A 13,832-nucleotide genomic window follows, 5' to 3' on the forward strand; every position below is an offset into this window, starting at 1 on the left:
GGAACTAGAGTACCTCGAACACAACACCAGATCCTGTTTACCAGAAATCTTCTCCTTTTTTTCCTCCAGGCCTTTATATTCCAGTGTAGAAGATCTGGAAATGCCCGACTCTGCAATTCATGAAGGTGAGCTGTGTTTTCTTCTTTACGTCGATTTCAACTTTCATTTTGTTTAAATTTCACGGTGAGTGTCACGGATGATGTTTTTGCTAGAATATGTGGCTCTTTACACGTACGAGAGTCCCGAGCCAGGTGACCTGACGTTCCGAGCCGAAGACGTCATCTTGGTAACGGAAAAAGAGGGCGAGTGGTGGAAAGGCTGCATCGGCGACCAATCGGGACTCTTCCCTTCCAACTACGTCAAACCCAAAGACGTATGCAGACATTTTATAACGATGTGTTATTTAGATGGCTAAAGATCTGAACTGTGAAAGATTTTAACATTTGTTTCATACTACTTTTTCCAGACTGCCAAAGGTGGTGCTTCCGTTAAAAAGCCAGGTGAGTTTTTTAAAACAAGGAAGAAGGGACTGTTTTCACCCATTATATATCTCTTCTTCTCTTTCTTTTTTCAGAGATTGCGCAGGTAACGTCATCCTGCGAGGCCGTTACCTCCGAGCAGCTGAACTTGAACCCGGGGCAGCTGATCCTTGTTCTCCATAAGAACTCCTGTGGCTGGTGGCTGGGAGAACTGCAGGTCTGTTTAACGTAACTGTGGATACACTTCCAAAGGTAAATTAATCTGATCGGTGGTCTTTGTTACGTGTGTGTTGTAGGCTCGGGGTAAGAAGCGCCAGAAGGGCTGGTTTCATTCCTCAAACGTCAGACTGCTAGAGCCCAACAGTGGTAAAACCACTCCGGCACCCCAGCCACGTACGTCACACGCATCTTTTTGTTGACTGTTTATCATTTATTCAGGGTCTTAGTGAACTTTCGGAGCCTGGGAGCTTTCAGGGTAGGCGGGAACACGAACACCAGTCAATCTCATTATCTCATACCTGATGCTAAGTCAATCAAGCTGAACAGAACCTTATGATGATGCGAGTCTGTTGAAAAATGATTGCCATCGTTTATAATAATTAAGCTGTCTTTTCAATATATTATTCGTTCTTCTTCCTCAGTGTGCCAGGTGATCGCCATGTATGACTACAAAGCCGCCAACGGGGATGAGGTGACGTTCCAGAAAGGTCAGCTGATCAACGTCCTCAACAAGGACGACTCCAACTGGTGGAAAGGCGAAATCAACGGCGTCACCGGTCTCTTCCCGACCAATTACGTCAAGATGACTACAGAGTGCGACCCCAGCCAGCAATGTAAGTCCCGAGAATGTAGAGATTTTTGTGTGTTCAGAAAGAGCTATAGAAACGTTAGGAGTAATTAGAGTGAATGCTGGACAGAAGAAACAGCATCAATGTGCAGAAGGCAAAGACAGAACAGAAAAGTACAGTATCAGTGTCCCATCTTTTTGTCTGTCCTCTCTTTGGAGCTAAAGGACACTTTTTTATTAATGTGATCTTGTCTTTAATCCCGGACATGGCCTCAGTGTTGGTGACCCTCGCCAAAGTTTTATTAAATTCAGCGTCACTGGAGTACAAGACATTTTTTTAAAACGGCGGCGAATACACACACAGTGACAGGGATTTTTTTTAATGAAGTTCAGTTGAGGAACCATATTTTTATCTTGACCTTAACGTCTCAAAGGCCTCTATGTACAATGCGAAAGAAGCAACGATTATGACTTGGAAACAAACAAGCATCAGATTTCATCCTGATCAGAGCAACCAACATGCTGTATTTATTCACCTTTTTTTATAATATACCCCTCCATCCCATGATAATCTCACAACCTGCCGCGATTTCACCAAGCACCAAGAATAAAAAAGGCTGATAGAGTTTTTTGAACTGATGGTTTGTTTAATCCTGAAGATATTTTAGATTTTTTGCATTGAAACACTGTTAATTTCCCAAAGGTTTCTTACTTTTTTTCAGTAAATAAGGGGCCCAACAAAAACGTATACACACTTTAACATGAAAAATATACGCCTCTCTACTGACGATCACATGATAGCATCACCGATGATGCGACTGCTGGCATCTTTAGAGAAAACTGTGTAATTCAGTTCGGGGTTTTAAAAGGGGCACGGATAACAACTGTTGCGGTGTGTATGCATTTTTTTGGGCCTCCGCCGTAGTGCCAATATATCGAGCATTACGTCACACGTCTCACGTGCAAACTTTTTTCTTTTTTTTTTCTTTCTCTCAGCACTGATCTATGTTATCCATCCCTCTCTTTATTATCTTCCATGGCTACACTCATCCGCTCCTCTGTTCCCTGTTCCCTTTTCCCCATCACTCGCCTCATCTCTGCTTTATTTCAGGAACTTGGCCCTTTCTCCTCCTCCTTCTCCTCCTCCACCTCCTCTTCCTCTTCCTCCTCCAATCAGAGAGCGTCATACAAGACTCCGCCTCCTCCCTGCTCTGCTTGGATGAGGCTGTTCCCTCATTTTGAATTTTACGTTCGATATATAATTTTTTTCCCCGCTTCCCTTTCGTTGTTATGCATTTGCCGCCATTTACAAAAATTCGGATTAAAGAAATACCTCAGCCAGAGTGATGCGATTTAGCTGAAATGTTGCCCACTTTACACACCACCATGGTCATGGACATAGGGGTTTAGGGGGTAAATACTTCTTGTGTTGTTCTTTTCATTTTGGCTGGACTGCTCCTTTAAAAAGGGCGACATGTTCCAAGGGTTCTTTTCTATAGTCTTAAAATAACAATGACATGAAAGAGATTTGTAGTTGGTCATAACTCTTTATATCCAACCATGATATGATGAGAAAGTGTGTACGCGTGTATATATATATACACACACAATATGTGTGTTCCTGCTCTACCAGCATACACTGCATCCTCGGTAAGCCTTGTACATTATAGGACAGCTAGACGGCTTCTTCCTGTTCAAATGTAGCACACACACAAACAAACACGCACGCACGCGCACACACACACACGATGACGTCACCAGCAGCATGTTATCCTATAGCACTTGAGGCGTCCCTATGCAACCAGCTAACAGCTCTTACACTGCGGTGCCACGGCCTCTTGCTTTCTGTGTGCTCTAACAGAAGCCCCGCTCCAGCTTTGCTGCTCTTTTATATGCAGAACCTGAAAGAGAAATAAAGACGTTTTTAAACCGGGGGTCTTGCCGAGTGGTGTGACTTTCATCTGCGTGCAAATGGCATCATTAATCACGCGTCATTATATATATATATGTATAAATGTATATGTGTACGGTACATGTACGTGCGTGTGTATGTGTGTGTGTGTGTGTGTGTGTGTGCATGCTCATACACAAGTCTTACCCTCCTGTAATTTACTGTGGTTCTAGTTCTAATCTAGGATTTTAGTTTTATATTAATATTCTATATTATTGGCAGTTTCTCTCTTATTATGCTTCATTTAAAATTCACAAAAAAAAAAAAAAAAAACAGATTGGGGATTTTATTTTATGTCTGAAAAAGTAATTGCTTATAATAATAATAATAATAATAATAATAATAATAAATCTTTATGTATTATATTTATATACAGCGCTTTGCAAAATTATTTATACTTTGTTTAGTTCTTTGTATTATTTCTTTGTTTAGTTTGTATTTTGTTTGATAATCCAACACAAAGTATGACACATAATTGTGAAGTGGAAGGAAAATCATTAATAGTTTAATGATAATAATAATAATAATAATAATAATAATAATAATAAATACCTGAAAAGTGTGGCGATCACAAAAAAATAATTAATAATAATAATAATAAAAAAAACTTTTACGCTTGTGGTTGTAATGTAAGAGTGTCGAGAAGTTCAAGGGGTGTGAATACTTTTGCAAGGGAATGTAATTTACTGTAATTAATATTTTTAGTATTGGGATATTTTAGTAAAATAAAAGAAATAGAAATATAATATATATATAAGCATATTTTGATGCAATTGATTACTATTATAGTAAATATTATTAGTATTAGAATGTACCGAGACATTTAAAAAAACAAAACAAACAAATTATAAAAAATATAATCATATAATAACAAATATTGTTAGTAGTGGAACTTCAACTTAAAATAAATAAATATATAAATTAATTTAATTAAAAATGACTTGCTTGATGTACCGGGTGATCACGGGTGTAATACATATTGTTACAGTATATCAGTCGTGTTCATGTTTAACCCTTTGTTTTTGTGTTTATACACACACGTCCACACTAACACTAACGTCTACGGTCTGTGTGCTCATCTGTAAGTGTGTGCATGCCAACGTCTCTACATGCTCGTCTATATGTCCGCCTGCCTGCATGTGTGTTTGTGTATTTGTGTGTGTGTGTGTGTGTGTGTGTGTGTGTGTGTGTGTATGTGTGTATGTGTAGGGTGTGCCGACCTTTTAAGCTTAGACTCCATGAGTTGTGAGGAGAGGAAGAGGCAGGGCTACATCCACGAACTCATCGAGACGGAGCAGACGTATGTCCAGGACCTGGAACTGGTGCTTGAGGTAAACACACACACACACACACGTATTTTCTCCTAATTGTCGTTTCTTTGAGTCAGTCTTAAGGGTAGTCGACTCACAGATCTGGAGCACCACCTGAGCAATGTGTCATAAGTAACTGATTAATCAAGTAATTAATCAAATTCTTGGCTTTACAGTCATCCTACTAGCTCTTCAGATCTGTGATGTGATTCCCAGCGTTCTTAAGTGTTGGAAAAAGATGTAATAAGTTAAGAAATATAATAAATGTCAAAATTAGACATGTGTATAGTAAAGACAACCCATCATTAAAAAATAGAAACATTCCTGAAATATGCTTCAATACACTACTGGTTTTTTCTAAGTAAGTCATTGTGGCTTGGCTGATAAAGTAAAATGGAAATTGTGTTTCTGTCCTGTGACTGTGTGTGTGTGTGTGTGTGTGTGTGTGTGTGTGTGTGTACTGTAGGTGTTCTACAAACCCATGGCCGAGTCGGGACGCTTGACTGAGGCCGAGATGAGCATGATCTTCGTCAACTGGAGAGAACTGATCATGTGCAACACCAAACTGCTCAAGTATGTAAATGAATCACAGCACCACCTGTCTGTACTCAGGGGAATAACAAGCAACAGAACAAAGAATCCTAAAATCCTAAAAGTCCTCTTATGATTGTGTAAAGTTGCATTGCGACAATGACAATTGTTAAAAGTGCTATACAAACAAGTCAAGTCAGGGCACGGAAACGAGTCAGGGCACGGAAACGAGTCAGGGCACGGAAACGAGTCAGGGCACATCAAAGGGCTTGAAAACCCTGACTACTTTGTTAACAATCATGTTGATTAAAATCGATACTGTATTAATAGTTTTTCTACGTTGGATACGCCCCCCACCTCCCTCTCTCTTTAAAAAAACCCCACATGTCTCCTTCACATTTAAACTTTAAATAAAGGACATTGGTCGAACCGTTTGGGATCTATAAAGCGGTGTTTGGGACCGGACAGGAAAAAAGGATTGTTCTAGAAATCCATTCATTTTTCACTTTGGCTGATTTTCACACGTTTTCAAAAAAACGCCTTTGGACTACTCTGAAGCCTCCTCTCTCCGCTACAGCACCATTATTTCACATAACTTCTATTTAGTTTTTATTCGATTTCCTCAGACTGATTAAGCCCTGAAAGCTGTTGTTGAGCGATGTCTTCATCCTATGCTGAATATTCTTTAAATACACACATGAAAATCAACATCCCACAAGTTCATACCCTCCGTTTCCGTTTTTAAAACTTAAGACAGTTTGGTCCACCTTTTGGATCGCCCATACTAGAATTTGAACAAAAAAAGTCTGTGGACCCGCCTTTAAACTGGGATTTACTGGTTATAACTAAGTGCCAAACTCTATCATTTGGAATCCTATGGAACATTATTCTATGTGGTTATTCCTCCTCTCAAAAGACATTTACATTTTCCAGAGCTCTGCGTGTGCGTAAGAAGACGGCGGGTGAGCGCATGCCCGTGCAGATGATCGGAGACATCCTGTCCTCTGAGCTGTCCCACATGCAGCCCTACATCCGCTTCTGCAGCTGTCAGCTAAACGCAGCTGCCCTGCTGCAACAGAAAACCGACGCCGCGCACGATTTCAAGCTCTTCCTAAAGGTTAAATACAGTTTGGAATATACGTACAGCGCTTTAGTGGACTTGCTTTAGTCAGTTACAGGTGTGTGAGTTAGATCCAGATGTGCTTTCAGGTTCAGGTTTGTTTCCTCTCTGTTTTGCAGAAAATCGCCACTAATTACAGGTGTAAAGGAATGCCGCTGTCCAGCTTCTTGCTGAAGCCCATGCAGAGGATCACACGCTACCCGTTACTCATCAGAAATGTGAGACCTCCAATTACAAACAAGTCTATTAAGGAATCAGTAAAAAGACATCTCTCGTCTTGGAGTGGGGTCTCATCTCTCGAAAAGGAGAGACAACCCACTCCAAAACAATATTTCTTTTAAAACATCTTTCTGTTTCCTTTCATCCGTGTGATTGTAGATTTTGGAGAACACTCCAGCAGGACACGTGGACCAGGTGAACCTTAGGGAGGCGCTAGAGAGGGCGGAGCTTCTCTGCTCACAGGTTAACGAGGGGGTGAGGGAGAAGGAAAACTCAGACAGGCTTGAGTGGCTGCAGAACCACGTGCAGTGCGAAGGGGTTATCGAGGTGAGCTGGTGTTTTAACACTACAAGGAAAGAAAAGAACAGAACGTCCCCACAATTAAAGTAACTCACCACACATAAAACCAGAAAAAAATGTTTCTTATGCTCTGAGAGTCCTTCAGGTGCCTTTTGGCAAACTTCAGACAGGCCGTCATGTGCCTTTTACCGTGGAGTTGCTTCTGTCTGGCCGCTCTACCATACAGGCCTGATTGGTGGAGTGCTGCAGAGATGGTAGTTCTTCTGGAAGGTTCTCCTCTCTCCACAGAGAAACACCGTAGCACTTTCATAACGGTTTCTTGGTCACCTCCCTGACTGAGGCCCTTCTCCAGTTGATCGCTCATTTTGTTCAGGCGATCCGCTCTAGGAAGAGTCCCGGTGGTTCCAAACTACTTGCATTTATGGATGATAAAACGCCTTTTTTCATTGGGATCTTCAATGCTGAGGAAGTTTTTCTGTAACCTTCCATGCCTCGATACAGTCCTGTCCTACAGACAATTCCTTGGGTATCATGGCTTGGTTTGTGCTCTGACTTGCACTGTTAACTGTGGGACCTTACAGTATATAGACAGAAGTGTGCCTTTCCAAATAATGTCCAATCAACTAAATTTATCACTGGGGGACTCCAATCAAGTTATAGACACGTCTCAAGGATGAAAGTGAAAACAGGATGTACCTGAGCTCAATTTTGATTTTCATGGCATAGGCTGTGAAATCCTACACTACCGTTCAAAAGTTTTAGAACACTTGCAATTTTTTTTGTTTTTGTTTAGTGATTTATTTTCTACATTCTACAACAATACTGGGGATTTCAAAACTATAAAATAACACATATGGAATTAGGTAGTTACGTAACAACAAGAAAAACAACAGTTAGTTGTTATTTTAAGACACAGAGGTCAGCCTTTCTGTAATAGTTCTTGCAAGAACAGTATTGTCAAGTGCATTTGCAAAATCCCTCAAGCACCATAATGAAACTGGCTCTCATGAAGGCCGTCCCAGGAGGGCGAGACCAAAACCTACCTCTGCCGCAGACGAGAAGTTCATTTAGAGTTATCAGCCTGAAAAATGACCAATTAACAACCAGCACCTCAGATTAGAGGCGTTATGAAGTCTTTACAGAGCAGAAGTAGCAGAAACATCTCACCATTAACTGTTCAAAGGAGATTAATGTATTTTTTGGACGCCTTTAGCATTCCTTTACAATGTAGAAAGAAAGAAAAATCAGGAACCATCATGGAGTTACAAAGTGTTCTAAAACTTTTAAACAGTAGTGTATATTATTTTTGTATTTTTTTTATTTGCAAAGATGAAAAAAAAGGTTCATGTTGTCATTATGCGGTATTGTTTGTGGAATTTTGAGGAACATAATGAATTTAATCCATTTTGGCTGTAACATAACAAAATGTGGAAAAGGTGAAGCTGTAAAAACTTTTCTGTCCATATACTGTATGTCCACAAAAGTTATTTTTTTAAAAATTATGTTCCTATAATTATAACAATTTCCCAATAATCGCACGGTTTAGGAACATTCCAGACTCTCTTTTTGGTTCTCTTTGTTGAAGTCCAATAAATTTTGAAAAACATTTTTGCAAAAAATATTAAATAAATCAAGTCTGGGTCAGCAAGTTATTGATATAATTCTACATGAACTCTCATGTTTTTTTTTATTTATTTTTCCTCTGTTCCAGCATCTGGTCTTTAACTCTTTGACAAACTGCCTGGGTCCTCGCAAGCTGCTGCACAGTGGGCGTGTGTGGAAGGCTAAAAGCAACAAGGAGCTCTGGACCTTCCTGTTCAGTGACTTCCTGCTCTTCACCTACATCTCCAAACAGTTCTCCTCAAACACAGACCGTCCCTTCAGCCCCAAGTCCAACTCCGTCTACAAGTTGTATAAAACGGTAACGCAGTCGTTCAGCAAGAGTCATAACTCGGTTTATGATAGAAAGATAATCTCTCTCTCTCTCTCTCTCTCTCTCTCTGTTACTGTCCCTCTCATCAGCCTGTGTTTTTGAACGAGGTGCTGGTTAAAATGCCGTCTGACCCGTCCAGCGAAGACCCGATATTTCACATCTCGCACATCGACCGTGTGTACACGCTGAAAGCTGACAGCATCAACGAGAGGTTCGAGATGTTTACATGGCCCATCCAAACCAAACTGTCAGAAGTTTCAGTACCACTCATGTTGTGTCATTTCTGTGAATGATTAACCAATAGCATTGGATCGTGTCTCTGTGTCTCTGTTCAGAACCACATGGGTCCAGCGAATCAAAGCAGCATCAGAGCACTTCATAGAGACGGAGAAGCTGAAAAGAGAAAAGGCGTACCAAGGTACAAAGGAATGGTTTGTCAAATACAAGAAGTGTTCAAGACGAAGCGGGTCTTTTGAACGTGCAGAATAACAGAACACAGTTGTTTCACTAGTGCCTGGATGCCATGATCATGAAGTCTGTCTGATTCACGCTGGCCTCCCAGGAACTCCTTTAATGCCCCAAACAGTTGGAGAAACAGCTTGGAGCGAGGTCAGGACTGTACAGGGGATGTGACAATAACTCCCTGTACAGAGTTCCTGTAAAGTGCAAGTGGTGTTGGTGTATGATCGTGTGTACGGTTCCTACAGACAGATGCAGTGGGCTCCAAGCCACCGCAGCCGGGATCGTCAGTCACAGACGTACAGTCTCTAAAACATTTGCACCGTTCAGATGTTCTACTGTTGCTGAGATTCTCATCACCGTATTAGAAAATGTCACTGGTTTTTATAAAGTTCATCACAAGTCCTGGTTTGACTTGAACACCTCTTGTAAATAAATATACAAACTAAAAAATATATAATTGATTAATTTTTCCCTTCTCGGACAAATCCATCAGATAAAAACGTGTTCTAATCATCTCACACAAACTCTTTTTTCATAGAGCATAGTTCATAGTGTCTAGAATTTATTGCCAAACCATTTTTTAGTAATTCACACTGAACATGTGTTTTTTCCCCTCTATTTCTGATAACACGTACATTTTAGACTACTGTTGTTTATGCATGTTTGTGTGTTTCACAGCTCGCTCTCAGAAGACAAGTGGCATCGGACGTTTGTTAGTAACAGCTCAGGAGGCTGTTGAGCTAAAACCCTGCAAGCCAAATGGTAAGAAATACATCATACACTCACACACACACTCTAATAAGTAAGCTCTAATAACTTAAACAGTTTAATTCTAATAGGTAATTATTAATGATTAATTATTAACATCCCTAATAAACACCAGTCATTTAATCTGAATGTCACTTCTTGTACTTAGTAAGGATTCTGGACCCTCCCATAATTGGTCCTTATAGATGTGTGTGTGTGTGTGTGTATTGGGTTGTAGGTAAGAGTAACCCGTACTGTGAGCTGTCTATGGGAGCGCAGTGCTACACCTCACGGCCTCAGAACGACACCGTCAACCCTAAATGGAACTTCAGCTGTCAGTTCTTCATCAAAGACCTGTACCAGGATGTCCTGTGCATCACCGTCTTCGAGCGGGACCAGTTCTCTCCCGATGGCAAGTGCAGGACACAAACCTGTCCTTTATTTATGTATTTTTTCCTGCTGTTTTGTAACTATTACGGCTTACTCGTTGGATTCTGTTTTCAGACTTCCTGGGTCGCACGGAGGTTCCCGTGGCAACCATAAAGAAGGATCAGGACGGCAAGGGTCCGCTGACTCGGCGTCTGCTGCTACACGAGGTCCCCACTGGAGAGGTCAGAGTTCGCCTGGACCTGCAGCTTTATGAGCAGATGCCCTTCCTCTGAACTCCGACCTCGTGTTCGACAAATGAGCCCTTATTTTTCTATTTACCTGTTTTTCTTTCGTAATATATCACTAAAGGAACAGATGACCTGAGCCGAGAACAATTCCACTTGAACCCGGAGGTGAAAGACTGAATAGTTTAGTAAAACTTACAGTATGCAGGCCAAAGTTTATTAATATCAACTTTATCTTCTTAGTCAGCATGACAAACTCAAACATCTCATCTGGTTCACCTAAAGAGCAAGGATTGAAAACCAAATAAGACAAATAATTATAATAATAATAATAATAAAAAAATTCAAAGTATTTGTATAAAGTGTTTTATTTTTCCATCGTCTCACCGAACCATCTGACAGACACAACTTCATCACATCGCTGATTTCTGTATTCTGATTGGTCAGAAGGTGGTAATGAACTTTCTACAGTACACCAGCAGTAAAGCAAAGCAGCTTCCTAATTTATATTAACATGCTCGCTCTAATATGTTGTGGATCAGCTTTTTCACAAGGAGTTGCAAACTTTGCGCACAATCAAGTCCTATTAAAAACATTATTAAAAAAAAAAAAAAATTGTTTAGCAAAAAAAAAAAAAACTATCCTCGATAGATATGGCGAAGTTTTCTGCAAGGAGATTTATATAAAATACATGGCATGGAAGGAGTCTCCAGTGTCAGCGCTTTGTAACAGTTTAAAAGTCTTCAGGATGATGGTTCTCGGTAACAAGCTGCATTTTTTATTTTTATATATATATATATATATTTTTTTTTTTACAGTTTACAGCTTCTATAACGTAAATGACAACACAAACTAACTGATTAGTACTTCCACAACATCGAAACTAACTGTGAACAGATAGAAGTCATTTATTAACAACCTGCAGATTATAATGGCTGACACTCTACTGTTGTGTAAGATGATTAAAACAGCTTAGCATGTAACATGAAGATAAAGGAAATGATGCTGTTTTCCTCTTACAGCACACCATTAGGGCATCTTCATATATTTTATTTGTTTAAAGACAAACAGTGTAACAGCCACTAAATAGAGATTCCATATATCAATTTAAATAGATGGCTTTGTTGTATAAAAGTTAATAATTTAAGGTAATTTAAAACTTTATTACCAAATTGAAAAATCTTTCATTTTAACTGACTGTAAATAACCTCTAGTGACCAACGTGCATTACCAATACAGCCCACCAGGGGGTGGCAGCCCTCACTATATATTTACACTTCTGCATTTGTTAACAAGATTTGTAGTTTTGTACAACAAACTAAAATTTGGAAATCGGGTTTAGCTCACAGATCACAAATTGGGACAAAACCAAAATAATAATAATATAATAATAATAATAAAAAAAAAAAAATAAAAAAAAAAAATATATATATATATATATATATATAATATAAATGTGTGAATAAATAAGGAAATATAGAAATAAATAAATACAATAAGCCCTGGAAAATTGCTAAATATATTCTTACTTTTGTTTATTAACATATTTCTTCATTTATTTATTTCTGCATTTCCACATTTCTGCATTTCAATTCTACATTTCTTTGTCGCTGTATGCTGATAAGTTAGGCGGTCCCAGGTCCTTAGTCGAAACCGTGATTGGGCCGCAGGGCACCTCAGACAGAAGCAATCAATCTAATCAGCGAATGCTTTTTAGTTATCTGAAACTAACTATGCAAATGGCTGCCAACGCATCAGGCTGAACTAAATCGTCTATTAATCTTTCGACTCGATAGAAAACATCATTTGCTGCAAGGTTCTAAATTTCACCGGCTAATGATTTTAACTGATTAGTGGCAGATTGTAAAAAACAAACAAACTAACAAAAAAAAAAAAACACCATAGTTGCCAGACAGCAGTCATTACAAGCCAAGGCATATCTAGTTTAGTCGAAACAATCTCACTTCATTTAACCAATCACGGTTTCGACTAAGGCTGGGACCGCCTACCTTATCAGCATACAGCGACAAAAAAATTTAGAAATGTGGAAATGCAGAAATAAATAAATGTAGAAATGTGGAAATTCAAAAATAAATGCATCATAAAATATGTTAATAAACAAAAGTAGGAATATATTTAGCAATTTTCCAGGGCTTATTGTATTTATGTATTTATTTATTTCTATATTCACTTATTTATTCACACATTTTTTCTATATTTACTTATTTATTCACACATTTATTTATTTATTTATTTCTATATTTACTTGTTTATTCACACATTTATTTATTTATAATTATGTCATGTTTAGTCCTCCATAGCCCACCAGGGGGCACCAGCCCACACTGGGAAAAACTAACTTGCTCTGAAAAAAAAACCCCAGTTGATTCTTTTTAAAATATCTTTTTATTTATAAAGTTATATTCCTGCATTTGTTACATGATTTGTAGTTTTGCTCTGATTTTGCACAAATAATTTTGGAAAACAGACTAAAAGTGTGGATTTAGGGTTAGATCAGGGATTATAAATTAGGACCGAGCCTAAATAAAAAGAGTCTCAAATGGAACAGCGATACTCAAAAGTAATTAAAATAAAATTGATATTCGACCCTTTGCTGCTGCTACTACCAGAACTTCTACTTCTAATATTAATACCACACAACAGAAGGAATAGCACAATCTGCATCATTTAAGTAACTGTAACTGGATGAGCAAGAGGATTCACTCCATGCATCGTTTTATGACTTAACAGGATAATCACGTGACAGACCGATCGCGGACCAGCACCCAGGCCGGAAGCACCGCCCATCTGCCGTCGCCATGTAAACGGGGTCTTGATTCCTGTATAGCAAAAAACACAACCTTCTATATTCTACTGCATCGCTCCTTATTGTGTCATTTTTACTTTATTTTTGTACCTGCTGACTCTCGTGTTCCGGCTCTGTTCCTCTGCTGACTTCACCCACAGACACCCATCCATACACCCTGTAATGCACAAGTCAGACGTCAATGCCGTTACGGTTGCACACAAAACTCCCTTTTCTTTTCTTACAAAGATTGTGTGAGGTCTGTTGAAACCTGTCAGACAGCGGAGCGCCGCTCTCTTCTCCTTCATTCTTAAACGTGCGTGAAGAAACAGTGGATCCTTCAAGGGGGCAGTGCTGACCTGCAAGACAAGTGGATCATCAGGTCCCTTGAATGACTGTTTCCTTTAATTAACCTTTCATTTATTTTAGCGTGTGATATTTTCTAGACGAAGCAGAGCGCCACCTAGTCCTAGATCCTACTGTAAGCACCAACCACTGCTTAACTGAGTAGCATATGAGTTGGGGTTAAAAACAGAATATATATATATATATATATATATATATATATATATA

The 13,832-nt window shown here is 39.2% G+C and overlaps 1 protein-coding gene and 1 long non-coding RNA gene across 5 annotated transcripts in view; one reads left to right on the top strand and one right to left on the bottom strand.

Moving 5' to 3' along the window:
* itsn2a (intersectin 2a) overlaps positions 1-10,787 on the top strand; it is a 44,598-nt gene extending 33,811 nt beyond the window's left edge. For all 4 annotated transcript variants that reach the window (XM_053478464.1, XM_053478488.1, XM_053478481.1 and 1 more), the window contains 17 exons: positions 70-125; positions 213-373; positions 467-500; positions 575-696; positions 776-872; positions 1,121-1,312; positions 4,427-4,548; positions 4,994-5,100; positions 5,992-6,175; positions 6,298-6,396; positions 6,557-6,724; positions 8,409-8,618; positions 8,720-8,841; positions 8,966-9,048; positions 9,771-9,854; positions 10,078-10,251; positions 10,344-10,787. In XM_053478464.1, the coding sequence (XP_053334439.1) occupies positions 70-125; positions 213-373; positions 467-500; positions 575-696; positions 776-872; positions 1,121-1,312; positions 4,427-4,548; positions 4,994-5,100; positions 5,992-6,175; positions 6,298-6,396; positions 6,557-6,724; positions 8,409-8,618; positions 8,720-8,841; positions 8,966-9,048; positions 9,771-9,854; positions 10,078-10,251; positions 10,344-10,501 (2,173 nt within the window). In that variant the 3' untranslated portion in view covers positions 10,502-10,787. The remainder of the gene's footprint in view (positions 1-69; positions 126-212; positions 374-466; positions 501-574; positions 697-775; positions 873-1,120; positions 1,313-4,426; positions 4,549-4,993; positions 5,101-5,991; positions 6,176-6,297; positions 6,397-6,556; positions 6,725-8,408; positions 8,619-8,719; positions 8,842-8,965; positions 9,049-9,770; positions 9,855-10,077; positions 10,252-10,343) is intronic.
* A 2,123-nt stretch (positions 10,788-12,910) lies between these two features.
* LOC128544051 (uncharacterized) lies at positions 12,911-13,631 on the bottom strand. Its single transcript, XR_008365762.1, has 3 exons — positions 13,531-13,631; positions 13,371-13,437; positions 12,911-13,293 (listed from the first exon to the last, which is right to left on the bottom strand). It is a non-coding gene; the product is annotated as an uncharacterized LOC128544051 (long non-coding RNA).
* Positions 13,632-13,832: the final 201 nt, after the last annotated feature.

Source organism: Clarias gariepinus, chromosome 2 (assembly GCF_024256425.1).
Source record: "Clarias gariepinus isolate MV-2021 ecotype Netherlands chromosome 2, CGAR_prim_01v2, whole genome shotgun sequence".
NCBI lineage: Eukaryota > Metazoa > Chordata > Actinopteri > Siluriformes > Clariidae > Clarias > Clarias gariepinus.